Raw genomic sequence first — 26,825 nt, 5'->3', positions numbered from 1 at the left:
ACTGGTTGTCGACGAGCCAGCCTTGCATGCACATATAAAGAGATCGACTGATCCAGGTTGGACGTAGCGAGAATTTATCGTCCGTCTTCGATTTTCCCGGTAGTATCTAGAGCAAATCGGCTCATTTTGTTCGAGCGCAGGTGCGGGTTATCCGCTGCTTGTTATCCCCCTTCCATCTCCATCGACCCGCCCCTCTCCAAGGGATCGTCCAGACCAGCTCCCTCCTGAATACTCATCAGCTCCTATAACAAACTGAAAGAAGGTCGTACCGAAGTGCCCATCAACCCGTCGACCTATCAAGTGTCAACCTTAACAAGTCGCACAGTCCAATTGAATCGTGCTTGTGGCATGAGAGGCGGCAGCTTGACTCACATACTCGACTTGTGCCGCCGCCCAATCCAGCCCCGCCCTGTGCCAAGGTCGAGCTTCGAGTCCAGATCGACTCGGAATTCCATTGGTAGAGCCGAATCGCGGTGACGAACCCAGACGACTCTGGGCAGCCACTCACCAGCTGTCCAACCCCCCAGCGCCCCCCCAGCGCCGCCACTGTTGCCCTTCGACTTCTCCGTCGCCCTTCTCCCTGGCCTCTCCCACTCACTCGGTCACGGCATCTCGGCCGCACTCAAAATTCACTTCCCCAAGGTGGCCTTCTCGCACTGCCACTGCCACAAACAACCCTTACCCTGACGGTACCCTCCCTGTCTCTCCGTACAACAACCACACCGCATCCCACCTTCAACCACAACCACGACAACCCCCCTCGGAGCCTTGCCATCCCAGACACTCTGTCCTGATCTATTTCACCTTATCCCGAACAACCGCGATTACGACAACTTCTGACGTTGACGACATCGACTCTGTGCCACTTGTGCACCTGCCCGCCACAAAACCTCGATTGAGCGCAGCTCCCACCTTCAGGTCTTCTGTCCCACGGCTTTCCTCTGGTTGCCCCTCGCATTCAATCCGCACCCGCTATCTCGTCCACATTTCAGCACAGCTCAATAGTTTGCGCTCTTGATTCGCTTTGCGCCCGTCCAATCTTCCCTCTGACCACCTCAGTCGCCGTTTACCACATCAATCATTCAAGGCAACCCAGAAAGAGGTGGTATCGGCGATTTGGGTCAGCCTTTAGAGCCAAAAAGACTCACGCCGTCGGAGAACACCCCTTGATCTGTCTGCTGCTGTTCGAATTGGGACGGTCTTTTTCTCGCTTCAGACGCACGCTACACAGAATAGCGAATATCACCTAGGAAAACACGACGGAATAAGGCCGGACGGTGTGATTCATTGCTGACAGCGCATACTGCCGTCAGCCTCGTCCACGTTGCGACAGGGAAGTTTTCGGCACGGATGGTCACTGCTTGACGGTGACAACCCAAGTCCATTCACTCTCGGTATCACTAGGACGGAGTTACCCTCGATAGCCGTGCTTCACCTTTCCTCATTCACCTGGTCAGCAAACCCCATGGCTATATCCGCTTGATAGCCACCTGGTTTCTTTTGTTCGCTGCTGAGTGACATCTGGGTCAAAGCACGCGAGCTGAACTTCCTCTATTCTTATTGCCACCTTATTCCGACCACCTACTTCTCAATTTTTCCTTTGTTTTGGATCATGACACATTCTTCAGCCGGTATGCCCTACATCAAGAGCGAGCCCGACGACTTCGGTAATAACCCTAACCGATTCATGTCGTCGGCGAACTATGGCAACTCTCAGGGTTATGGCAACCAGTTCAACAACCAACAGGATGGCGGGAGCATTGACCCCTCCGAGCTCTCCATGCCCACTACCAACTATGGTAGCATGCCATACAACTATGGTGGAAATCCCATCTCGTCCAGTTACGGCGTCGGGGTGGGACCCGCTTACACTGATAACGAGTTATTAGAGTCCCTCGACTTCGGAAACAACAATGGTCAAGGCATGTTTGATGATTTCACCATGGCAAATCCTACCAACAGCAATAACAGAAATTCAGGTGCAGTCCAAATGGACCAGCAGAACCAAATACCCAATGTCTATTCTAGTACTCCGGACGGGCCTCCCATTCAGAGCCCATTCCTTGGAAACTTTGACTATAACCAATTCAGGCCCATGGGTTCCCTCCCGACTCATATGTCGCCTCATCAAGGTTCCCAGTTTGGAAAGCGTCCCAGTATGCAGGCGGCAAATCGGAAATCGTCCGATCAGCGAACCCCGTTGACTCCACGTACGGCAGGGATGGCAGGACTACAGATCGGAACTCCAGAATCGGGAAATCTTGCCAATGGTCGTCCCATCCGCGCCCCGAACGTCCAAAATCGACACTCCAAGACCTTGTCGGGACAATACGACAGCACGCCTGGGAGCTTCCATTCATACCTAGATTCGCCGTTGTCATCTCCAGGCAATGGCATTCATCATGCTGGCATTTCTGAGACTCTTGGGACTGGTCATCATGCCTCACTACCGGCAAAGGTCGATGGCGGTCTTAGTACCAGCAATACAGAGACTGCAGAGGCTAAGAAGCGAAGGAGGCGTGCGTCGCACAATGCCGTTGAACGGCGACGGCGAGACAACATCAACGAACGCATCCACGACTTGTCCCACTTGGTGCCACAACACCGCCTGGAGGATGACAAGGTCAAGAAGCAGTTACAGAGTACTGGGCCACTCTCGCCAACTACCGGCGCTGCGAGCATGAGTCCGCCAAATGCCAACAATGCCGCCACATCATTACTCGCAGGTGCTGCCGGTCGTCGCGCTGCCAGCACTGCAGGGAACATCACAATTGGACTACCGATTGAGGAGAAGGAAAAAGGCCCTAACAAGGGTGACATCCTCAATGGAGCGGTTGCGTGGACTCGAGACCTCATGTGGGCGCTGCATCAAAAATACCAGCAGGAAGACGAACTACTCCAATACATCCAGTCAATAGGCGGCCAATGGCCTTTCCAAGTCACAGAAGATGACAAGCGCATGCGCTCTGAAGTCATGGATGCCATGGAGAAAAATGATTCCAGCACATTTTCTTACTCCAGGACAGATGGCACTGGGCTACGGGTCCCACGACACACGAACGTCGCGGGCGAACGGGTCCTGAATAACCCCAGTCTCAGTCCTCAAAGCAATTTCGAACTCAGCCCGGGCTTTCATAGTGGCGGCAGTGGCACAAATAGTGGCAGTAACGGAGCCGGCCAAACACAATACTGGCACAGCGCCGGACATACAGGCATCAGCTTCAAAGAAGAAGATGAGTTCATGGACATGAATTGATGAAAGTGTCGCGTGATGATGCCTAGAGTCGAATGCCACCTCAGCAAGAGTGTGCGCGACAAACACGACGCCGACAGTGATGACCTTCAGCGCAGGCGTCAGAGGTTGAACATACCAGCCAGCATTGGTACCGGAGAAACATATGAGGGCGGAGACATTCTGCGAGCTGATGGATTTGAGCCTGAGGCTCTTGTTATCTCTTTTTTTTTTCTCCCATCAAGTACCTTCGCCAATCCTTGGGATGCGATCTTTCATGTACTTGCCGGATGGGATTTGTGGTTGGGTCCATTCGAGCTGATTTTTGTCTTTTGTTTGCCTGGATACCCCTTGGTTCTGACATTTCATCTTTTCATTTGTCACTCGGCGCACATTTGAGGCATTTGGTTCCAAGTCAAGGGCAGCAGGCAGAGCCAGGCCTGGAACAGGACATGTATTGTAGGTAGACACAGAACATGCACGCCGTGATCTGATAGCATGGATCATGACTTGGTGGGTAGGGAGGGAATGCATGATACTAGTAATACTCTTGAATCAAAGGGGTTGTGTCCGTCACGCCCTAGTCACTTTGATCATTCATGGTTCGGTGCATGAGCTGTGTCTTTGGTCTGCCATTCAGATCGCAGAGGTTAACGATCCGCATCGTGACCGATTGCTTATCCGAGACCCGGCATGCTCTAGCGAGAAGGGGCCGTTGTCGGGGGCTATTCACGAACCTCTTCCCCTGATTCTCCCGCTTCTCCAACTGGCCGGAGCAGACGACCAACCACTCTTCCTTGGCCAAAAGTCTCCAAAGTCGGAGTTGACCCTCCCCTGCGCCCAAAAACATTTCCTCACGATTTAACCTAGAGTACTTGGTGCTCTTTGTGCTCTTTGAAATCCTCTTCAAGAGCAGACATCTGTCCATCACGGTGCTACTTTAGCCCAATCTCTGTCTCTGTACTGTCGCGTACTCTTCACTCCTCGCCTTTGGGTCGTTGTGTCTCTCTACTCCGCTTGCGCCAACCTCCACTCACGCCCTTTGACCGCACGCATCTCGAAGACCGGATACCGCACACACCGTAACTTATAAGCAAGATGACGGAAAAGCCTTTGGGCTTCGGCTACCAGATCGGTGCTGGAGCCATCGCCGGTGTCTCAGAGGTGAGTTCGGAACCAAAGAGACCACAAGAATTGAGGCATGCATCTTTCCTAGAGCTCTCACTAATCAAAGCGTGCTAGATCCTCATAATGTGAGTTTTGGTCTCGCATACTGTACACGGACGCCGAAGCTGTGGCGAGACAAGGCAGTTCCGACCTTTTGCTGACTGCCTTCATGCAGGTACCCGTTGGATGTGGTCAAGACAAGAGTGTACGTACATATCACCAGATGGCGCAAAGCAACACCCAGCTAACCATTTCCCGCTGAGCCTACAGACAACTTCAGGGCAGAACGCCCGTCCCCGGCCAAGACTACTACACCGGCATGTTCGACTGCCTGCGTAAGATTGTCAAGAACGAAGGTCCCTCTCGGCTATATCGTGGCATTGGCGCGCCCATCATGATGGAGGCTCCCAAGCGAGCAACGAAGTTCGCCGCGAACGACTCCTGGGGTATTTTCTACCGCAACCTCTTCGGCGTTGAAAAGGCCACCCAGCCGCTCGCTATCCTGACCGGCGCAACCGCTGGCGCTACGGAGGCATTTGTCGTGGTCCCTTTCGAACTGGTCAAGATCAGATTACAAGATCGTGCATCTGCCGGGAAGTATAACGGAATAGTGGACTGCGTTGTCAAGACCGTGAAAGCCGAGGGACCCTTGGCCCTCTACAACGGATTGGAATCAACTCTTTGGCGACACATCCTCTGGAACGCCGGGTATTTCGGCTGCATCTTCCAAGTCAAATCGCTCATGCCCAAAGTCGACAAGGCCGAACGCGGAAAGGCGATGCTAAATGACTTCATTTCTGGCACGATCGGTGGCACTGTCGGTACGATCCTCAACACTCCCATGGACGTGGTCAAGTCGCGTATCCAGAACTCGCCCAAGGTCAATGGACAGGTGCCCAAGTATAACTGGGCCTGGCCTGGTCTGGGAACGATCATGAAGGAGGAAGGTGGTGCGGCGCTGTACAAGGGTTTCTTGCCCAAGGTTCTGAGACTGGGACCTGGTGGCGGAGTCTTGCTTGTTGTGTACACCGGTGTGATGGACTGGTTCCGAAAGATGGGCGCTTAAATCATCGGCCGAGTGAGTGGTGAGAGAGGGAGGAGAGAGAAGGAGATTGGGGGTGTTGTGTGCGTGCGTGAGCGTCGGTGAAGAATAGAAGAATACCGACTCGGTTCTCCTTCATCTAAGGCGCCGGAGTTGAGTCTGGAGACGTTGATGAAGGTCTTGGATTCCAGAACCGGACAACATGAAAGGGAAAAGATCTCGCCACATAGAACGCAGGGAGGGAGGAATGGCTTTTTTTGAAGACTATTTTCCTGGCCACTAGATCAAAAACCACCGCGATGTCTCGGTTTTGCGGCCCGTCAACTTCCACTACAAATCCAGTCTACGACAGCTGTGGGGTTTGTTTCCTCCTTTCTTGGAAATATTTTGGGATCCTGGGAAGGAAAGGAAGACTTGCGAGACTTGCCTGGCTTGTATTGCTTTGTGTGGAAGTATTCAAATAAGTATTGAAAGATAGAGCGTTAGAGAGATGGTAAAGGGAGAGGAGAGGGACAATTGAGTGCGATTACATCAATGGTATCCTGTCCTGCCTGGTCCTGTCTCTTCCTGTCCTACTGTATCTTATCTCTCTCTGTCTCTCTCTCTCTCTGTCTCTCTCTCTCTCTGTCTCTCTCTCTCTCTGTCTCTCTCTCTCTCTGTCTCTCTCTCTCTCTGTCTCTCTCTCTCTCTCTCTCTCTCTCTATGCTTGGATCTCCGTTAAAATGTACAAGTCAAGTTCCTCACGCACCGAATGTTCTCGTCGATTTGCTCTGCCGAGCCGGGTTGCGGTCCTCCTTTGCGAAATGCACGGCGAATGCAAGAGAATACGGACATAGGATTCGATGGGGCAACAGGACTCTGTACTTCCTCAATAGAGAATGTATGTATGTGTGTATTCAGCCAGGACCAAGTTTTCTCTCGGAAGTCGTTGAGTCAAAGCCGTAGAGACTATGGAAAAAAAGAACGTCATCAAACTTGATAACCGGGATGTGCACGACTCGATGCTTCGTCCACGCTCGCACACACGATATTCCAACGCCAAACGCCAAAGCCCATTCCTATGTCCATGCCATTGCCCAAGTCCATGCTTATGCTCATAACTCCACATGATGTCCAAGACATGCGCAGCGACGCTCCCCCAGGTCGGGTTCGTTCCGGCCAGCCAGACAACCCGCTCCCAAATTCACTTGGCGCGTCTGATATACCATCTCGACCTGGTACCTTCTTCGAGCTCGACAATGACTTTTGAAGGTGAATGAGGTTGTATTTTCTTTTCGGGTTCCAGGTTGCGGTCTTGCGCAGTGGCATTGCTGCATCCCGGTTTGCGCTTGTCTGCGTCAACTCCGACGTCGACGTTACCGTTACCGGTACCATTGCCATTTCCCTTAGGTACTTGTCTCTGTTTGTGCTCCGCATTAGTCTCTGCAGACGGGGCCATCTCCTCGTCATTGACTTTGATAACAATGTTCCTGGCGGACGTAGTCGTGGGGCCAGCTGTTTCGTTTGTTTTTGGCCGTATTTGAAGGGATCCTTCTTTTTTCACCGGTGATGGATTGCCGTTTCTGGGTTCATATTTAGCTTGCGATTTGTTGGAATTGAGTTTCTTCGTAGACTGATCCTTTGCGTTCAAGGACTTTTCTCTAGACCATAGTCTCTCGTTCAACGCATCTTCCCATCCTGCTCGGCGAGCAATTTCTTCCAATACCAGGTCACATTCGCCCAGAAGTTCAATATCAACTTTGACCCCTTCACGCTGGCACCTGTCTTTACTTATCCAGATCTGTGGCACCGTTGGAGGAATATTGAGGAGCATTTCATTCACAGGCTCGACTTTCAGAGACGTGCCGACAATAACGAGCAAGTCTACCTTGCATTTGTCAATGTTCAGTCGAGGAGCATAAGAATCTGCAATGTCCTCGCCAAAGAAGGTCATGTCTGGTTTGAGAAGGCCTTTCGGAAAATCTCTCTTCGCCGCCGAGTCTTCCGAGTCTGTTTCTTCGAATTCGTCCCGCTTGCGTTTCCTTTTGCCGCTGCGTCCTCGGCCCTTGCTGCTAGTTCTCGGTTTGGGACCTCCATCGACCAGGGTGCATTTACAATAGGGTACTCCTCCTGCCCGCACAACAGGCATGTATTTCCTGGCGGTTGTTCGTTTTCCACAGCTCATGCAGGTGGCGGTTGCTAGGGTGCCATGACACTGGATCAGTTTCGAGGGAGATACACCTGCGGCAACCTCTAGACCATCAATGTTTTGAGTGTAATTTGTCAGAAGCTTCCCCTTCGACTGTAACATAGAGATAAAGGCGTGGGTTAAACTGTATTTTGGAATCAGAGGGATCGAAGTATCGTGGCTTGACTTGCTTGAAGTGACACCGCCTTCAGCGGGCACGAGACCTTGCATCTTCGGAAACACTTTTGCAGCCTGTCTGAAAAACTCTTCCGGGTCAGCCTTGAAATTGTCGATGTGGAACAATTCCTGTGGATCGTGATAGACCGAATCAACGAGCAGGTTGTAAACACCATTAGCAGAACGAAAATCCGGTACTCCCAGGGAAGTGGAAATACCAGCGCCCGTCAAGATGATGATATTCTTGGACGATTTGAAGAGTGAGACGGCGTGATCCAGCGTGAAATACTGATTCAAGCGGGGCCGAATTTGTGGAACTCTCTTCGCGGGTGAAGAAAGTCGTCGTGGCGGGAGGGATGATGCTCTGTCCATATTTAACTGATGGATACGGAGTAGTTTGGAAGGCGATGGTCGATCGGGTGAGATATCGAAGTAAGAATTGCCATCCCGATGGGCAGGGGAATGGGGTGCTGAAGTGGCCATCGTTGCACGATCAAACGGACTGGCACCCGAAGGAACCAAGTGATTGCGAGTTGGTCAGGGTCGAAGTTGCAAGCTGTTTGTTTCAGGGTCTTTGATTGCAAAAACAAGAGATTCAGACGCACAGCATCCAGACTTCACATGGTGCTTGGTCATCTGGGTAAGGCTGTGGAATCCGTGCGCCCGGGTTGGTTTTGGAAGTTGCAGATCTCGAAGATTCGAACCAGGCACGATCGAGTCATGACGGCGGCCCTCTACACAGGCGTCCAAGGCGGAGAAAGGTCGGGGCACTTCTCTTCTGTGAGCGCATGCACAAGATATAAGACAGAGAGAGGTGTTTGAGGGTCTTGTCGCAGAGTTTGCCTGAGCTGACCAGGAGATATGGTGTGGGGGGCCGGGACGTGGTTTGAATATCCCCTGAGCCTTGAGGCTGTGCTTTTCTTAAGTTAGTAGGTAGAGACTGCGATATGACATCATCGTACAGCCGATCACGTGCGCGCGCCTCTCGACTCTTTAGTCTCGACGCGCTTCCCGCTTGAAGTTGGACGCGACTTTGGGCCGTTTGTGTGGGTTGTTCAGGTTGTGGTCAACCTTCCACCATGCTCCACCACAACATTGACGAACTTCAAATCCTTCCCTCCTTCCCTCATCGCAGTCCATGACTAACACGAAGACATCAGTTCGCCTAACATAATGCCCTCCGCCCTCTTGGGCGTTTCATCGCAACCTAGGAGAAAGCTCAAAGCTTTCGCGTTCGACGAAAGACTGCTGGCTGGAGACGAAGACAAGGAGAACAAACAGGATCAAAATGCTGCCACAAAACCCAGTTCGGACCACCGTGGCTGTACACGCCAGGACCAGATGATTGAGCCTAGAGTTCCCCATACACCCGCAGCGCGCATCCCGATCGAAGACCTCATTGCAAACACCGAGGATGCATACAATTGCCCTCCGCCAGAAGGGACACCCAAAGATCACGTTCTCTGGCAGACACATCCGGATAGCTCAGACGCCTCAGCAGCCGCAGGTGCCACACAAAGGAGCAGGAAACGCGCTCATAGTTCCTCACCCGTCTCCTCGCAACAAGTCTCTGCGCACAGGGATGCCTTGAATCTTGACATCCTGAACAAGTCCCTCCGCACTCCCAACAATGATCCTACTCAGGATCTATGGAACAGATACACAACCGCCAACGGGTTGAAGAAAGATGGGAAAGAACCTAGCTTGCCGGCATACGGACATTTGCTTCCTTCGTCCCCTCAAACACCGAGCACCGCCAGTAAGGACAGCAGCTTGAGGCGAACACACAGCTGTGGGGTCGAATGGCCTACATCAAAATCGAAGCGCAGAAGGGTAGAGACGACCCAGCACCATAGCCGCACCAAAGAACTATTTGCCGCTTCCCGCAAGGAGATTCTTCGCCGTGACCTTTCCAATAATACTCGAGTTGGCCTTCTGCTCGACAGAATTCAGGAAAGCTTGACAAGGAAGGTTGACGCAGCGGAAGACCCCTCAAGCTCCTCTCCACTACCAGACAGGCGCTCGCAGGCATTTGTATCGCCAAGCAAACGGCCGAACGGAACCAGACCCAGATCCAGTGGTCCAGACGCACCTCACGCCTCCCAAGTAGCTCAACCGAAGAAATCTATATCCGCGTCTGAAGCATCGTCATCATTTGAATTCAGCGACGATGGTCTCGATGTTGAAGCTTTCGAAAGTGCTGAACGGGCCCTTGGACAAGCCGAGGCGAAGACCCAAATAAGTCACATTGAACCAGATCGCAATGGCAACGGGTCGAGTACGCGGTCTCGTTCTTATTGTCACGATGAAGGCAGAACCCTCCAACTGGATGGTTCTCGGGACCAAGATGAGAGGCAGCCTAACAGGAACCAGGAGCCATTGCATCCGGAGGCTGTAACTGCAGGATTTGACGAATTTAATGACGAGGATGACGACGACGAAGAATTAATGAATGAGATGCTTGATCTTGCTGCAAAGTATGATTCACAGTCACAGACAGTGGTGACCAATCCACCAGGCTTTCCGAAGGCGACGGCACCCAAACCACAAACCAGGCACCTTGAAACACTTGACGAATTCGAAGACGTATTTGATGACGATGATGAGCTTTGGGAGGACATTGCAAATGCGACTTATGAAAAAAGCAGGACACCAGTCACATCCAAGGATCATGTACGTTCTTGATAGACTTCAAGTTGATGACGCGCATGCTGATAGAATAAATAGACATCAATTGACAATCGAGCCATCAAACGTTACCTCGTTGTGGAAGTCCTTGAGAGTGAATACGAATACAAACCTGGCCGTAAAAGACCAGAAAAAGTATGCCTCGTTCCCCTGGCCAATCTCGAAGTACTGACGGGACCCAGATGCTTTCAGTCAAAGATGAGAGGTCCAACATGTGCTATATCATCTTGTTACGAGAATCCTGGTACGATACCAGATGTACCAAGGGGTCTTATGTTCATGTGATTGGCAAGTTTGATCGCACAGGTCAATGCGTGGTCAATGACGCTGAGAATATGGTTATTATCCATCCTGACCACCTCATTTCCTCGACTGTTGTCGGAGATTCGTTCACTTGTATGCGTCGTGCCGTGCTGCAAGACAGGGTAAAGGCCACCAGCGCAGCCAGTCAGCCTCAGGTTTACGGTCACATCCTGCATGAAGTCTTCGGACATGCTTTGCGGATAAACAGATGGGATATACAATCCTTCAGAGAGATCATCGACAAGACTCTTCCATCTTACATCGAGTCGCTATACGAAATCGGTGTTCGAGTACAGGAAGCAACGGAATACCTTTTGGGGAAAACGCCAGAACTGATGGCATGGGCGAGTGTCTTTGTTGGTGATACTTTGTCAACAGATGCTCTCATCCGTGACCGCAACGGTCTTCTCGTTCCCACTACCATTAACAAGTTGCTCGAACTCGAAGAACATATCTGGTCTCCCATGTACGGACTCAAAGGTAATATCGACGCTACAGTGCAGGCACAGATGAAATTGCCCAATGAACAATCCACGAGGACTCTGCTGGTACCCTTCGAGCTGAAAACCGGTAAGAAGGACAATGTCGAGCAGCACCGTGTCCAAACAGCGCTTTACACGCTGCTCTTGTCGGACAGATACGACATTGCTGTAACATGTGGCATGCTCTACTATATGGAAAGTTCCAAAACTTATAGGGTTGAAGGCATCAGAAACGAGATACGCCACATGATCATTCAGCGAAACGAATTGGCGTGCTATGTTCACGACAAGTTAGCCTTGCCACCCATGATCAAGAAACAACACCTTTGCAAAAGCTGCTATTCAAAGGCAGCTTGCTTCACGTACCACAAGTTGTCCGAAAATGGCACTGCGGAGACCAGCGGCCTGGGGGAGAAGTTCAACGAAATTGTCGATCACTTGTCGCCGGCTCATCAGTCCTTCTTCAAGAAATGGGACGATCTGCTCACGAAGGAAGAGCGCGACAGCATGAAATTCCGCCGCGAGCTTTGGACCATGTTGAGTTCAGAGCGAGAGGCACTTGGGCGTTGCTTCTCAGAAGTGGTTATTCAACCTGGGTCGGCACTTGAAAATACGGAAAGCTCCAAAATCAACAGATTCGAGTATACCTTTGTCAAACATTTGCCTCGTCCTGGCTTCTCGTTTAGAGATTCACAGATTACCACCGGAGAACCAATTGTGATATCGGACGAAAAGGGACATTTCAATTTTGCAGCCAGTTTCGTCACGAATGTACAGCCTACTAGGGTCGTGGTAGTGGTTGACCGGAGACTCGAACGTGCAAAAAGAAGACTGGAAGGCTTCGATCCTGTGACCAACCAAGTATTCTCTGGTCATGTCGATGTGGCTGACAATGGTAACTCACACTCTTCACAACAGGATGAGCCCATCCTCTATCGGATTGATAAGGATGAGTTTGCGAATGGGATGGCTACGGCACGGAACAACATCCTTCGAATGATGGAAAAAGATCTCTGGCGAGCACGAGAGCTTCGGCAGTTGATCATTGAGAATAAGCGTCCAGAGTTCAAGGTCACTTCCACCGCCTACTCACTATCTGGACCAGCCTCACAACAGAATCTCAATGTCGATCAGCAACGAGCCATTGAGAAGGTGATGAGTGCCAAAGATTATGCCCTCGTCCTCGGTATGCCAGGCACGGGGAAAACCACAACCATTGCTCACATCATCCGTGCCCTTGTTTCGCAAGGCAAGTCGGTGCTACTTGCATCGTACACACACACCGCTGTGGACAACATCCTGTTGAAAATCAAGGACGATAACATCCCCGTCCTACGTATTGGAGCAGTCAACAAAGTGCATCCCGAGGTGCAATCGTTCGCCGACATTTCAGGAATTCCCAAACGCACGACTGAAGAGCTCCACGTCTCGTGGCACGAAAGTAAAGTCGTGGCAACCACTTGCCTTGGTGTCAACAACGGGATCTTCAATGCGCGGACATTCGACTTCTGCATTGTCGACGAAGCCTCTCAGATCACGTTGCCAGTGTGCTTGGGACCGATCCGCATGGCCAAAACCTTTATCCTCGTGGGTGACCACTATCAACTACCGCCTCTGGTCCAGAATAAACAGGCTTTGGAGGGCGGTCTAGATGTGAGCCTGTTTAAACTGTTATCTGATGCGCAACCAGATTCCGTGGTCAACTTGGAACACCAATACCGAATGGCGGAGGACATTATGCTCCTGTCTAAGGAACTTGTCTATTCGGGTCGAATCAAATGTGGCAATGAAGTCGTTGCCAAACGAATGCTTGAAATCCCAGATCTTGACGGCGGGTTGGCTGCACATCATTTTACCGCGTCTTCCTTAGCTCAGGCCAGCAATCATTGTACACAAACTGTCTGCCTCGTCAGCTCCAGCTGCTGGCTCCGATGCGCGCTCTCCCCTTCCTCTCGCTGCCTCTTCCTCAATACTGACACCATCAGACCCCGGAATTCAGCACGAGAAACCGTGGCAGGTGCCCGGATCACCAACAGAATCGAATCGATCCTTACGGCACAGCTGGTCACCACCTTAATTCACTCCGGCGTTGCGCCCAGCTCCATCGGCGTAATCACGTTCTACCGTTCTCAACTGGCACTCCTGAGAACCGACGTGAGAGCCTTCGCCGGCTCTGTCGCGTCCAGCGAGGTAGAGATGCATACCGCAGATAAATATCAAGGGCGAGACAAGGAGGTCGTGATATTGAGTTGCGTGCGGAGTAACGACAATAATCATGTCGGTGAACTGCTCAAAGATTGGCGACGGGTGAATGTTGCAGTCACAAGGGCGAGGAGTAAGTTGTTGCTTGTAGGCAGCAGGAGCACTTTGGGAGGGAGTGGTGTACCTATCTTGGAAGGGCTGACAAGGATTATGGAGGAAAGAGGCTGGATACTGGAGCTACCAGGTGAAGCCGATGAGATGCATTGCTTTGAGAGTGCGATCACTCAGACCAACAACGATCCTACACAAAAATCCAGTGCAGAGGAAACGAGGAGTTCACCTTTATCATCGTCAGCAAAGAAACAGAAAAGATCGATCCTACAGACGAGCGGACAGGGCCACAGCTATACAGGCTCAGAGAAGAAGCAGAAACGACACCCCCTTAGGAAGCCGGACAAGGTTGTGAGAGGCACTACACTGGTTGGCGGGCCTGAGGGCGGCCTGCGGAAGCTTTTGGATAAGCGACCCGTCTTGCGGAATGTCTTGGATGAGCTCGCCGGCGATGGCTGTGGAATTGACTTGGACAAAGAGAACGTTCATCTATACGAAGACATTGATATGGACATGGATGCAGATTTCGACCCTACGGATTTTGGTGTATACTGAACGCACGGCAATGCCGATGACAAAAGATCAGGGCAACTGGGATTGTCATCCCGATACTGGCTCAATTCGACTTTGGATTATCAAGGAGGAGATCCTTGGAAAATCGAAGCCACATTACAACGGGTTGGATAAGAAGTACTGTGACGGACCATGGCCTCTTTGGGTCTGGATGAGACCTTGTGGCCGAATTACCTCGTGAAAATGGTAGTCGGCCGGGAATAGATACAAATGAGGAGGATTGCGAAGAGAGTCAAACATATCAGCTGGAGTGATAGTCTGATGTTGAATACATACCGTCTATAATGGACAGCGGAAATGCTTCTGTGATCGCCTCAGCCTCGTCATTACTACATTGGGCGCTGTAGCCTAATCCATTTCACGCTAAACCCAGTTTAGGTATCGTAATTCCTCCTTCAGCCTTGACCTCGTCAACTCCCAGCCTCCCTCCTCCCCTGGAATTCCTAGTATCTTAACAATCCGCTCAGACAGCATCTTGGCAACCTCTGAGAAGAACTCTCGGATCTGGAGTGTACTTCTTCAGTGGGCATTCGAAGCTCACTTTTCTGCCAAAAAGGTGTTACTGATTATTGGTACAGGTTGTCGTTTGCATGATGCTTGTCAAGGCAATACTTCTGGGCGCGTCGCAAAGGTAACCAACGATTGACACAATGGCCGGCAATGAAGTTTATGTTGGTCAACGTCGCAGCTACGGAGGTGCGCTGTGTACCGTGCGGTATCATGGACCCCTTTCCAACACGAAAGGCGAATGGCTGGGAATCGAGTGGGATGACCCCAGTCGTGGGAAACACAACGGACAACACGAAGGTCAACAGATCTTCCAATGTCTATCGTCATCACCAACAGCTGCCTCCTTCGTCAGACCTTCCCGCAATCCAGATCCCGAGCGGACGCTTCTCGAAGCGGTTCGGTTCAAATATGCACCTGTCAACAAAATGGGTGGGGATGCCTTTACCAGCCACATCCAGGACGAAGTCATTGAGATATCCGGGAAGGTGGTGGAAGAGGTCGGGTTCGAGCGAATCCAGAAGCAGTTGTCGGTCCTCGCCGATCTCAAGATTGTCCTGGTCGACGAGTTGGTGGTGTCAGGCGTCGCCGGGCGTGGTGCTTCCACTCAGCACATTCGAGATGCCCAGCTCGAACTCGAACGCACGTGTCCCAACATCGTCGAACTGGACGTAGGTTGGAACGTTATTGAAACCTGGCAAGACGTTGTCGACATGTGCGTCCCGTTCAGGAAATTGAAGATCTTGAAAGCCGGTGGGCTGCGCTTGAGGGACTTTGGAGCCGACTGTTTCCAGGAACCGCATCCGTTTCAGAACGTCGAGGAGTTACATCTCAACGAGTGTCTGCTCACCCCAGCGCAGATTATCAGTATTCTCTTTCCCAAGGGGAAGTGTGCCTTTCCATCCCTGAAGAGGTTATCACTATCTCTGAACGAGCTGGAGTCCTTTGAGATAAACGACGCCACAGGAACATCCCAATGTCCTACTTTGACGACCTTAATCCTCGACGGGAACCGCTATGTGGATCTGTCGCATGTGCCCGTCCTGTTGACTCTGTTCCCGAACCTCAAGACCCTGTCATTCCAGGGAAACATCATCTCTAGACTGGGCTTAGACGCCCATGCTTCCACTGGGTCGTCTGGAATCCCGAATCTCGAGACCTTGAATCTGGCCAATAACAGGATCCGAGACTACGCCTTCGTCAACAGCCTTCCACAGGTATTCCCCAATCTCGCCTCTCTGCGTATCTCGCGGAACCCGTTGTACGAACCGTCCGGGCCATCAGACGAATCGTCAGAGCCATCATCTGGCTCTCGGCAACAACAGCAGGTTCAAAGCAGGAATTCTGATTCGACATCGTACTACCTGACACTGGCACGGATCCCCAATCTAAAGTCCCTGAACTACACGACCATCACGCCGCGGGACAGGGAAGAAGGCGAGATCTACTACCTCTCCGTCGCGGAGAAGGAACTGCGACCGTTTCTGCAAGGAAATACGGCTCAGAAGCCACTGTCAGGCGAAGAAGTGTCTGAAACGCCATCAAGCCTTTCGCCTCAGGAGGTCGTCGAGCTGGCTCGCAAAACCTACCCACTCTACTCCAGCCTGTGCGAAAAGTACGACCGCGAAGACATTCTCGTCCAGTACGTCCAACAGCAACGGTCAGCGGCGCACCTTTCTTCAGACTCGTCCCAGACCAAGTCCGAACTTGACGCCTATGCGCCCGGCACGCTCGGCTCCCGCCTCGTCGACGCTCACTTCTTTTACATGCCCCCCACTGACAACGTGACCACAACACCACCGCGGGAGCCGTTCCACCGCCTCCTCCCGACGACGATATCGGTGTACCGCCTGAAATCCCTGTTGGCGCGGTACTTTGGCCTCCCGCCACTCCGGTTTCGGTTGGTCTACGAGTCGCATGAATACGACCCCGTCGAACCCATCACCAGCACGAGGAATCCCGCCGCGGGAACGGGCAACGGGCAAGATCTGTGGGAGTCGTGGGGCGATTGGGACGTCGATCGAGACGAGGTCGACGGCGGCGGCGGTGGCGTTGGTGATGACGATCATGACGATGACGACGACGTTGTCGGGGCCAAAGAAGTCGACATCGCAACGACGGCGACTATGCCCATGTACATCACGCGCCAGGGCAACCGCTTCAAGAAGCGCGAGACTGAGGTCCTGGACGGAATGCGGCCTTGGGGAGATTTTCTGGACGTCGATGACGGTCCCGTTCCCAGTCATGGTCACGGTCACGATTGGCACCCGGGAACTGCGCACTTGGGTAGCACGGGCAGGAGGAGGAGGGAAGTAAGGGTTCGTGTGGAACCACATTAGACCGTACGGGAAGAATCCCAATTTGGACCAACCATCCATATAAATATGTTTCAAACAGAGAGAGCTTCGCATGGTTTTTTGGTTCTTTTGTTTTTGCAAACAGATTAAAATTTTCCTTTTTGTACAAAGTTAGAGTAGAATGACAGTGGTGCTTGCCTGCCTGCCTGCCTAGAAGACCAATGCAGCCACGGGGAAATCACACGATCGGTTCTTTGACAATATGACCTCGCAACGTGCGATTTTCAATCATCGTCCAAGTTGCCGATAACGACTTTCTCGTTCCTCAAATCCACCACCTCCTTCACCCTCGCCTTTTCTTCACCCCGACCGATCCTCTCCGCTCTCGCCTCCTCTTCTGCATCCAATTGGAACTTTCTCATTCGAGAACCTATCCTTTCGTCGATGACCATGTCGCTGACCCAGATGGGCTCGTAGGATGCATCGTCCTCCTCCTTGCGAGGCTTGCGCACGGACTTGTGCCACGTGGCTTCCTCTTGGATGAGGAGAGATTGCTGTTCCCAGATCGTCTGGTTCTGCGGTGGCGGTGATATCGAGGACAAAGATGCATCGGATTCAGGTGATTTAGTGGCGACGGGGGTTGCATCCAAATCTGACTGGTCCGTGGAGAATGTGGTCGACGAAATGTTTTGTTCGTACGGTCTGCTTGCGGCAAGCACAATGGCTGCTGTCTCTCGACCTATTTGGTCCGCTAAATAGCGCCGGGTGAGAAAGTGGTATATTCTCTGAGGCGTCTTGAGGAAGCCTAAGAGGTGTTGTTGGTAGATCGGCTGAGACGGTTCGAATATGCTTGGAGTATTAGGCGACAAATTAGCGGACGGATATTTATCGATGGAGAGGTACGCTGCTGGTGGATATGGCTTTTTCTTTTCCTCCTCTTTCTTTTCTGCCTCACTTGGCTTCTTTTCGGCGTCGGATTTCGATGTTTCGGGGTTTTCTGTGGCCGTCGGAGAACCATCTGTGCGAGCTTCGTTGGGAACATGTGCAGACAAGGGTTCAGCTTCGAAGACGGACGCAGGTTCAACTGGCGTTGGCGGTTCGTTGATTGGCCCTAGCCAGCCCTCATGCAGCCCTCTTATGTACTCCTTCCAAGTGTGTCTTCCAAGGACGAGATCCCCGCGAACTCCAGGTTCCGGCACAATCTGCATCTTATCCCGGATCATATCTATCGCTGCTTCGGTATCCATCTCTGGCTCTGCTGCATTGGGTTGCTGTTCACCCTTTTTCCGCCGAAGTCTTCGTATTTGTTCTGCAGTTCCGTATCGGACGTCGCCTTCCTTCCGACCTTCGATTACATCGTAGTCGATTGCCGCGGCGACCAGCACGGGCTTGACGTAGTCTTTGAAATACTGCCTCGAGGGTCTTATGCCATCACCGGGAGGAGCAGATAAGAAGACAGTCAACTTCCGCGGCATCTGGTTTGCCGGAAGAGGCTCCTGGGCGATGTGAGCGACCAAGTCGCACCATTTCTTTTGAGCTTTCTTCTTTTCCCTCCGGTCGTAAACAACGGCGGCAGTCCAGGATCCAACGATAGTTAGGAAGATCATCCAATTGCGCGAAGGCAATCTCAATCGGAGGTTGGGCATTCCTGTTGCATGTCAGGCAAGACTGCTAGATATTGGCTACTGAAGGGACTGACCCATCATGCGAAGGGCGGGATTTTGTTTGGGAGGTTTCGGAGCCTCATATTTGGCACCCTCAGGTAAGCCATCTGGCTTTGGAGGGTTTGCATTGTCGGCCATGGTCTTGATGGCACTCCAGCCGCGAAACGTGAGGAAAGCAAGATTGTGCAAGTGCGCAGAGAGGCCCTGCGCATGCACGCTCTGCTCAGAAGAAAAAGTTGACTTATCGGATATGCTGATCCGACCAGGAACTCTGAATGGACTCGGTATACCTTCCTATGAGACTTTCATAGTAGGAGCATTTCTCGCTTCATTCCAGCGACCCCATGGCCCCCTAGAGGCACTAGAGGGAGCCTAACGCGACGTATGTACGACCATACCAGACTGGAGCCCTTTACCGCTCATCCAAAACACCGGAAGTCACAGCGCCCACACCTCTTTAGCTATGATCACAAAGAAACATCTCTTCCTTCCTGACTTCGTACAGACTCGTAAAAAATAACCCACTTCTTCAGGATGGAGCTGGCGAGACTTCCACCCGAGACATTGGTGACCTTGATGTCTCTCACTTGTCCGGCCACCCTGAATCATTTGGTTTTGTGACTGTGCTTTGTGCGCAATCTGATGTCAGGGTCACCATTCCAACCGAGAGGCTGTCAAAGATAGAAGCCAAAGTTACAAGCGAGGGTGTGTGACCACGCGAGCAGCCATATGGCATCCTGGCAATGGTCTCTCGTCCTACCTCTAGGTGGGATTGTCAGCCCAGGGTAGGAGGGTGAGAACCAATCACATGTTTGTGCCTGGCGATGAAGTCAGTCCTGTTGTGCAATTGGGACCCAGGCGTGACGGGTAACCCCAGTCCATGCTTAAGACTCTCAGGAGTCTCTTTAAGCTTGCCTCTAGTGCAGCGGCAGCCTCCAGTGGGCACTTGCCCCTAATTCTTAGCCCGTAGACTGTTTCCCACCTTGCAGTAACCGATCTCGATGCTGCACCGCACCCTATTTTTCCGCACCCATTTCACATACACCTCCTTCCCTTTCATACCCTCGTCACTCTGCTCTTGTCCCTCCCTCTGATAAAGTGCAGTGCAGGTCCTGCATCTTCGCTTATCTTGCCCTCAATTACATGGTCACCTGAACAAGAATCTAAAATTGTCAAAGTCACCGCAATTTGAGTTCAAAGAAAGACTACACTACACCGACTGCGCTTTATCTAGGGGGTTTGCCTACAACTTGGTGTACCGGGATTCTCGTCGACTCACTTGTGACTGTTCAAGCATCCGCGCCTCAAAGGAATACATACAACGAGATCGGGTTCGGACAGAGCTGCTACCTCGCGGCCCTCCCTTGGATCCCCTTGCACTCACCCCTTGATTTGTTGCAAGAATGGACCACGACAACAACCGTCTTCGACTGAACTTTCAGTTCGACAACCAACATAATTACGATGCTGCCAATGCTCGAATGTATCCTACCACTCCATCCACTTTCCCTCAGCCGATCTATGGCACTCAACAACAGGAATATGGGAGTGGTCTTGTGTCTCCCAACCCCAACGCGAATGCTGGCTATTTCTTGAATCAACAGTACCCATCTCAGTCACATCAGGCTCAGTACCAGCAGCAATATCAGTACCAGCCTCAAGGTGGTCTTCAATCTCCCCAACCAGCCTATCAAACCAACTCGCGGCCCTACATGGCGAACAACAATGATGCAACAAGCGGTCTCATTCAACAATTCTCCAACCAAGACTTGGGGGCGACACCACGTGTCAATACCAACCGCACTCCATCACCTGCCATGTCGCGTCCACGGACAGCTGGCGAAACTAGACAAGTCCAGAATCCCTACCAAAGTCATCTGGCGCCACCGATGCCGAGACCCTCACCAAAGCCTGAAGAGGAGGAACAACCGAACCCACGCAGATACTCGGACAATGTCCTGAAGCGAGGTACGGCCGCTAAGCAACTGGTCAACAGTTTCTTCCAAGAGAATATTGAGCGAGCCAGGGATAGGAATAGTCGTGCCAAGGAGTTGGAGGCCCTGCTCAAGAACCCAGCCGTCAGCGAGATTGAGAAACAGAAGGAAATGAACACACTCGCGCAGAAGGAGGCACGCTTCCTGCGCTTTATTCGGACGCGGGAAGTGCCCTCGAACTTTACCACCATCAAGGTCATTGGCAAAGGAGCCTTTGGAGAGGTCAAATTGGTGCAACGCAAGACTGATGGGAAGATCTATGCTTTGAAGTCTCTGATAAAGTCGGAAATGTTCAAAAAGGATCAGCTGGCGCACGTCCGGGCAGAGCGAGATATTCTGGCGGATTCCAAAGACAATCCATGGCTGGTCAAGCTGCATGCCTCATTCCAGGACAACACGTACTTGTACATGTTGATGGAATTCTTGCCGGGTGGTGATCTGATGACTATGCTGATCAAATACGAAATCTTCTCGGAAGACATCACACGGTTCTACATGGCCGAGATTGTCATGGCTATTGAGGCTGTGCATAAGCTTGGTTTTCTCCATCGGTAAGAGCAGCCAAACCCAACTCTACTGGATCAAGCTAACCGTCGTTCAGTGACATCAAGCCTGACAATATCCTGCTGGATAGAGGCGGCCATATCAAGTTGACTGACTTTGGTCTCTCTACCGGTGGTCGCAAACAGCACGAGAACTCGTACTACCAGGCACTCCTCAAAGCAGGCGCCAACGATAAGTCCGGCAACCGAAATTCGATGGCTCTAAATGAGCAGATCAACTTGACGGTCAGCAACCGGGGTCTGGTGAATACCTGGCGGAAGTCTCGTCGTCACATGGCCTACTCGACAGTGGGAACTCCAGATTACATTGCTCCTGAAATTTTCCTTGGTCAAGGCTACACTTACCTGTGCGACTGGTGGTCCGTGGGAGCTATTATGTTTGAGTGCTTGGTTGGTTGGCCACCCTTCTGCGCCGAAGACACACACGACACCTATCGCAAGATCGTCAACTGGCGTGAATCACTATATTTCCCAGACGAACTGGTCTTGGGTCGAGATGCCGAAGACATGATTAGAAGGTATGTTAGATGACAAGGGCCTGTTTTCTGATACTGACATGGACAGTTTCCTTTGCGATGCCAATGATCGGTTGGGCAAAGAAGGAGGTGCACACGACGGCGCGTCGTCCATCAAGAAACATCCTTTCTTCCGAGGTGTGGTGTGGGATCAATTGCGAAAAATCCGGGCACCATTCGAACCGAAGCTGTCATCAAACATCGACGTCAGCTACTTCCCGATCGACGAGATTCCTCAGGAGGACAACAGCGCCATGCATCGTGCGCATGCCAAGCAGATCTCGCCAGAACAAGACGCCGAAATGAGCCTACCCTTTATTGGATACACCTACAAAGCGTTTACTGCATTCCAGAACTCATAGAGGAAACGCCGCGGCTTGAAAAGGAGAACGAGCAGGAAGAGGATGAGACAAGTATGACAATAGCACATCTCTAGCATGAATGTTGACGATAGAATGCATGTGGCGCCAACATGTCCGGGGGTCAAAAGCATTCAAGATATAGGTATCAAGGCGAAGATGCTGGTCATTCGGGAGGGAATATCCTGGCTGGGAGATGGGAGCAAGACGAGCATTTTCATGGCTATGAACCACATTTACCAGCCCATGCAGGGTTGCATTGGTCTACAGAAGATGGTGCTCTCAAAGCACTCTCCTTTTTTCATGTCGCAGTTGCTAGCATGTGTTAGCTACAATCTAATTGATTGAAAGAAATATGTGTCCTTTTTCGGTTTGTTTGCGCCGGTCTGGGCTTTGCTGGCAATGACAGGTGATATATAACACCAGCTACGGTACATACAGCATGCCCTGGTACCCTGGCTGCCTGGCACGCCTGGATACTGTAGACCAATCTCTGTAACGGACGAATGACGTCATGGAATATGGCCCCGAATCCAGCCACGCCCGCACCCCAGGACGTCGTGTTTTTTATGTTAGTCCAGGTCCGTTTTCATTTTTGGCAGTGAGCAAGCACGAGGCGACTCAATATCGGCCCGATTCTCGACTCTAACTGTACCTCCTTTCTCGGAGATGGATGTAAGTGGTATTAGTTGTGGTTCACCCACCACATATTGCTGGCTGACCTAGGCATAATTGACCAGGTGTTTTATGCTTACACGTACGGCACGGCGGTATGGCTTGGAATGCAAGCTGTACCGTTGCTTGTCATGCCCAAGCTAATAATCATGATGCTGGCGGAAGATGGACATCAGACCTCAGGTGAGATGGTGCTTTCTGAGCCGTTGACACCCACGGCTGGCATCTGCAATCCCTCAGGGAAACGAGCCATTCTGACGACCCTCGGACACGAACAACACAGATGTCGAAATATATCTCAGTCGATCTCTCGGCCTTGCGCTGGTGTTAATTGCGCTAATAACCATGTTCTTCACGGGAACAATTCCACTATCATCGAGCATAAGTGAACCGGTTAGTCTGGAGGACAACGATCCCAAGGCCCCCTACGCCCGGCCAATTCTACAAATCACCACCATCTTCCACAGCCTGAGCACGACGTACTGCTACATGCGGTATGTCAACTACGAACAAACCGCGTATGTGCTCGGGGCTCTGGGGTACGGAATCATGGCTAGCGTGGGAATATGGAGTGTGATATTTGGGAGCACGGAGGCCAGGCGGTCCAAGAGGACAGGCGCAGATAAGAGAACGTCGGGGTTTCCTTTCAAGAACTCACAAGCTTATGACAAAAGAAAGGACAGGAAGATGGGGTGAGAGTTGACATGCCGCGAAGGGGTATTGTTGCATAGTTCGCTCCTTCGTCCTTGGAGGAGTAAGCACCGAAGGTCAAAATCACTATGCCTGTAACAAAGACCCAATAAATATCAGTGGTAGGGTCATCCGTTGAGTAGTATGATCCTAACCGTACCAACATTATTGCCTTATGAAGTAGTGGAAGACTCAATATGTATATCCCACCGGGTCCCGCCTAAGATTGCGGTGACACGAGATGGGGGAGTAACAAGCTGACTAAGTGACTTTAAAATGACACGGCACTGTGATGGCGAAGGTGAAATGACCTGACTCGGCAGCTGACTCCCAATTTTCCTCAGCCCTCAGCCCTCAGCCCTTCTTACCACGCCGCTTTATCATCTATCTGCGCACCCTCCTCACGTCTATCAATCCCTCTTCAGCAATGGAGCCCGACACACTCCAAACCTTTGCTGCGGCTGTCCAACAACAATTCCCTGCTTTCAGCAACGAGCATGACGGTGCCTCGCAAGATGCCGCCGCCGCAGCTGGGTATGCCCCTGCTGATTCCCTCAACGGCAACCCTCACAACCAATCCTATCCCATAATCCTGCCACCACTGCCACCAGCGGCGAACAGTTCTCCAAACGTCCAGACTAGGAAGCAAAGTAACACTTTGAGAAACACAAACAGTCCTAGCGCGAATGCGGCCATGCGCAGTCCTCAGCAGACGCGCTCCGGCATGTCGGTCCAGACTCGAGCTGCCCAGAACACAACCTCGACCACCCCATCTCGCGCCGGTAGTAACGCTTCGAGCGTGACTCCCCAGGCCCAAGCCACACAGATGAGCCAACAGTCTGATGACTTGGAAGGGCAGCCCGACCCTGCGCAATCCCAGAAGCAGAATGACTTTGTCTTCAGGAACTCTTCGTCTGCATTTCCGAACGGCACTCCCACGCCTACTCGATCCTTGTCGAAGCAGTCACAAGTCTACACTACGCCGCATGGCGTCGTTCAGGCTGATCCCTGGGTGTCTCATTACCAAACTACACCCTCGACCAACGACCTCAGTGGTGCCCTCAATATCAACAACGGCAACAATGACAATGCAGAAACAGACCCTGCTGTTGCGGCAAATCCCTTCAGCGACTCTTTCCCCTTGGTGCCCGATCCACCAAACCTTGAGGAATGGCGCAACAAACTCTTCAACATCACCGAGACCTTGGTGTTATCCGAAGAAGAGTTCCTCACTTACTTTCCCCATGTCGATAACGTCTACTCGCACCGCTCCACTCAAAAATACAAACGCAAGGCATTTGTCAGTCACTACTGGGACTGCCGACTGAAGGGTCGTCCAAGCGGTACCCCGAAGAGTGATGATCCCAACAAGAAGAAGCGCAAGCGCCAGGCTCGGGAGCGAGATCTTTGCGATGTCAAAATCAAAATCACAGAGTACTTTAGCGCTGAGGAGGCGAGGAAGATGGGTATGACAACTGGGAGTGACATGAATGGCATCGACACTGGCGTCAATGCTAACGGCACGATGGCGAATGAAATCAGCACCTTCGGAGGCGTCGACAACAGCGAATTGACGATCGTCCTCGAAGATGGCAGTCAAGGTCTCAGTGGTGTTGGTCATCTCGGCGGCGTTGGCAGTGCTCCTCACAGCACTACCAACCCCATCGACCCAAATTTCGGATTGCTTGAACTTCCCCGTCCTCTACCTCAAGGGCACCCGGGAGCTGACGGAAAACGATGGTTCACGATCCAACGTGTCCGAGGCAACCCAGGTGGCGGAGCCGTCAAAGACTCTAACAGACGTGACAGTAATGTCAATGGCGATGTCGAAGACGAAATCGACCAGTCGGTGCTGGATCCCAATTTGAATGCCGACCTGGACCACAAGCACACCCTCGAAGAAAGTGACCGGATCAAGAAGAATAGCGTTCAAAGATGGATGTTGAAGGAGGAAAAGGAGAAGAAACGATTGAGTGTAAGTGTGTCTTCCACCACCCTGTAACATTCCAGCCTTTCCAGTGCTCCTGGTACCGTGCAGTGCCGTTTATGAACCACAATACTCTACGGGATTCATACGGATCATTTTTCACTCCTGCCATGCCTTCACCCAACTAATCATAACTTTGCTAGAAACTTCCCACATCAGGTCCCTCTAATCCATCGATAACAAACAACGAGTCCACATCTCCTTCATTTCGAGCTTCAGGAATGGCTTTCTTCACAGCCCGATCCCACGCCGCGCCTGTTCCCACAAAGATAACCTTCTTCGCCAACTCGTTCTGCCCCTTCGCTCAACGCATCTGGATCGCCCTGGAGATTAAAGGCGTTCCATATCAAATGGTCGAGATAATGCCGACACCTGTCGACAGTTACAGACCACCAGAGATGTTGGAGGTAAACCCGGAAGGCAATATCCCGTGCATCAGGCATGGAAACTGGGGTGTCTGGGAAAGCGGTGTCGTTTTGGAGTACCTCGAGGACTTGGCTATGGGACATTCCCTACTGCCCCTTGGTAACCCGCAACTGCGAGCACACTGTCGCCTGTGGACGGACCATATCAACCGCAAGATCCTTCCGAGTTTTTACAGCTTGCTACTTACCCCGCCACCATCGCCAAGTGGCGAACAACCAATGGGTTTAGACGGAATGCAGGTTGACGGAGACGCACACGCCCAAGTCACCAACGCAGCGTCGGCGGCACAACATAGCATGCTCGTAGCCACGCTACAGAAGAACATCACTTCGCTGGTCAACGCCAGCCATGCCACGGGGCCGTTCTTCCTGGGCAACGAAATCGGATTTGTCGATGTGGTTTTTGCCCCATGGATTATTCGACTGTCCCGCGTTTTGAGCTACTACCGCAACTTTCCGCGACCGGAGGTTGGCACGCGCTGGAGGCAATGGGTCGATGCTATCGAGGCGGACGACCGAGTCAGGCGGACCGTGAGTGACGAAAATTCATACCACGGTGTATACAGAGGTGTGGGCGAAGACGGATGGTGCGCGAAGGATGTGCATAAGCCGATTGTGGAAATCCAGTATGCGAGGAAAGTCGTTGCGCAAGAGGGGTTTGGCTTAGGTGGTGATGTCTGGGGACGTTTATCGGAAGAAGAGGCCGTCCATAATCCTGACGGCGTTGGTCAGACACTATCATGAATGCTTGATATACAGCGCTTAGGGAGACTTGCGGCGGAGGGGTTTGTGACAACAGACGGACATTGACAGGTCAACGAGTGGTGTACCCAAGCTACATGGTCTTTGGTGACACTATGGTATCGAACACTTCTCTCCGTATAAAGGCTGGAGGTACTGACGTTAATATCCATTACATGGGCTATGATTTGATGGTCACTCCAGTGCTCGCGCAATCGGTTTGAGAAAGCGACCTCACCCGGTCGAAAGCTGAAGACAGAAACT

General features: G+C 51.9%; 9 protein-coding genes across 9 annotated transcripts; 7 read left to right on the top strand and 2 right to left on the bottom strand.

Annotated features, from left to right (window-relative positions):
* Positions 1–1,612: 1,612 nt before the first annotated feature.
* Z517_01133 (uncharacterized protein) lies at positions 1,613–3,256 on the top strand (the record flags this gene model as incomplete). Its single annotated transcript, XM_013434095.1, has 1 exon — positions 1,613–3,256. One exon carries the CDS (start codon positions 1,613–1,615, stop codon positions 3,254–3,256), a length of 1,644 nt encoding a protein of 547 aa, XP_013289549.1.
* Positions 3,257–4,330: 1,074 nt separating this feature from the next.
* Positions 4,331–5,465, top strand: Z517_01132 (uncharacterized protein; the record flags this gene model as incomplete). Its single annotated transcript, XM_013434094.1, has 4 exons — positions 4,331–4,396; positions 4,475–4,485; positions 4,575–4,604; positions 4,670–5,465. 4 exons carry the CDS (start codon positions 4,331–4,333, stop codon positions 5,463–5,465), a joined length of 903 nt encoding a protein of 300 aa, XP_013289548.1.
* A 1,159-nt stretch (positions 5,466–6,624) lies between these two features.
* On the bottom strand, positions 6,625–8,268 carry Z517_01131 (uncharacterized protein; the record flags this gene model as incomplete). The annotated part of the gene is made up of 1 exon (XM_013434093.1): positions 6,625–8,268. The coding sequence occupies one exon, from the start codon at positions 8,266–8,268 to the stop codon at positions 6,625–6,627; it is 1,644 nt and encodes a 547-aa protein (XP_013289547.1).
* Positions 8,269–8,958: 690 nt separating this feature from the next.
* Positions 8,959–14,126, top strand: Z517_01130 (uncharacterized protein; the record flags this gene model as incomplete). The annotated part of the gene is made up of 3 exons (XM_013434092.1): positions 8,959–10,458; positions 10,513–10,608; positions 10,656–14,126. The coding sequence occupies 3 exons, from the start codon at positions 8,959–8,961 to the stop codon at positions 14,124–14,126; spliced, it is 5,067 nt and encodes a 1,688-aa protein (XP_013289546.1).
* Positions 14,127–14,794: 668 nt separating this feature from the next.
* Z517_01129 (uncharacterized protein) lies at positions 14,795–16,990 on the top strand (the record flags this gene model as incomplete). Its single annotated transcript, XM_013434091.1, has 1 exon — positions 14,795–16,990. One exon carries the CDS (start codon positions 14,795–14,797, stop codon positions 16,988–16,990), a length of 2,196 nt encoding a protein of 731 aa, XP_013289545.1.
* Positions 16,991–17,232: 242 nt separating this feature from the next.
* Positions 17,233–18,750, bottom strand: Z517_01128 (uncharacterized protein; the record flags this gene model as incomplete). The annotated part of the gene is made up of 2 exons (XM_013434090.1): positions 17,233–18,596; positions 18,648–18,750. 2 exons carry the CDS (start codon positions 18,748–18,750, stop codon positions 17,233–17,235), a joined length of 1,467 nt encoding a protein of 488 aa, XP_013289544.1.
* A 1,265-nt stretch (positions 18,751–20,015) lies between these two features.
* Z517_01127 (uncharacterized protein) lies at positions 20,016–22,046 on the top strand (the record flags this gene model as incomplete). Its single annotated transcript, XM_013434089.1, has 3 exons — positions 20,016–21,157; positions 21,208–21,687; positions 21,734–22,046. 3 exons carry the CDS (start codon positions 20,016–20,018, stop codon positions 22,044–22,046), a joined length of 1,935 nt encoding a protein of 644 aa, XP_013289543.1.
* A 666-nt stretch (positions 22,047–22,712) lies between these two features.
* On the top strand, positions 22,713–23,414 carry Z517_01126 (uncharacterized protein; the record flags this gene model as incomplete). The annotated part of the gene is made up of 3 exons (XM_013434088.1): positions 22,713–22,718; positions 22,784–22,901; positions 23,002–23,414. 3 exons carry the CDS (start codon positions 22,713–22,715, stop codon positions 23,412–23,414), a joined length of 537 nt encoding a protein of 178 aa, XP_013289542.1.
* Positions 23,415–23,835: 421 nt separating this feature from the next.
* On the top strand, positions 23,836–26,564 carry Z517_01125 (uncharacterized protein; the record flags this gene model as incomplete). Its single annotated transcript, XM_013434087.1, has 2 exons — positions 23,836–25,383; positions 25,539–26,564. 2 exons carry the CDS (start codon positions 23,836–23,838, stop codon positions 26,562–26,564), a joined length of 2,574 nt encoding a protein of 857 aa, XP_013289541.1.
* Between the last annotated feature and the right edge of the window lie 261 nt (positions 26,565–26,825).

Source organism: Fonsecaea pedrosoi, assembly GCF_000835455.1.
Source record: "Fonsecaea pedrosoi CBS 271.37 unplaced genomic scaffold supercont1.1, whole genome shotgun sequence".
NCBI classification, from domain to species: domain Eukaryota; kingdom Fungi; phylum Ascomycota; class Eurotiomycetes; order Chaetothyriales; family Herpotrichiellaceae; genus Fonsecaea; species Fonsecaea pedrosoi.
The sequence above is the reverse complement of the archived record's forward strand: the minus strand, read 5'-3'. Positions and strand labels throughout refer to the sequence as shown.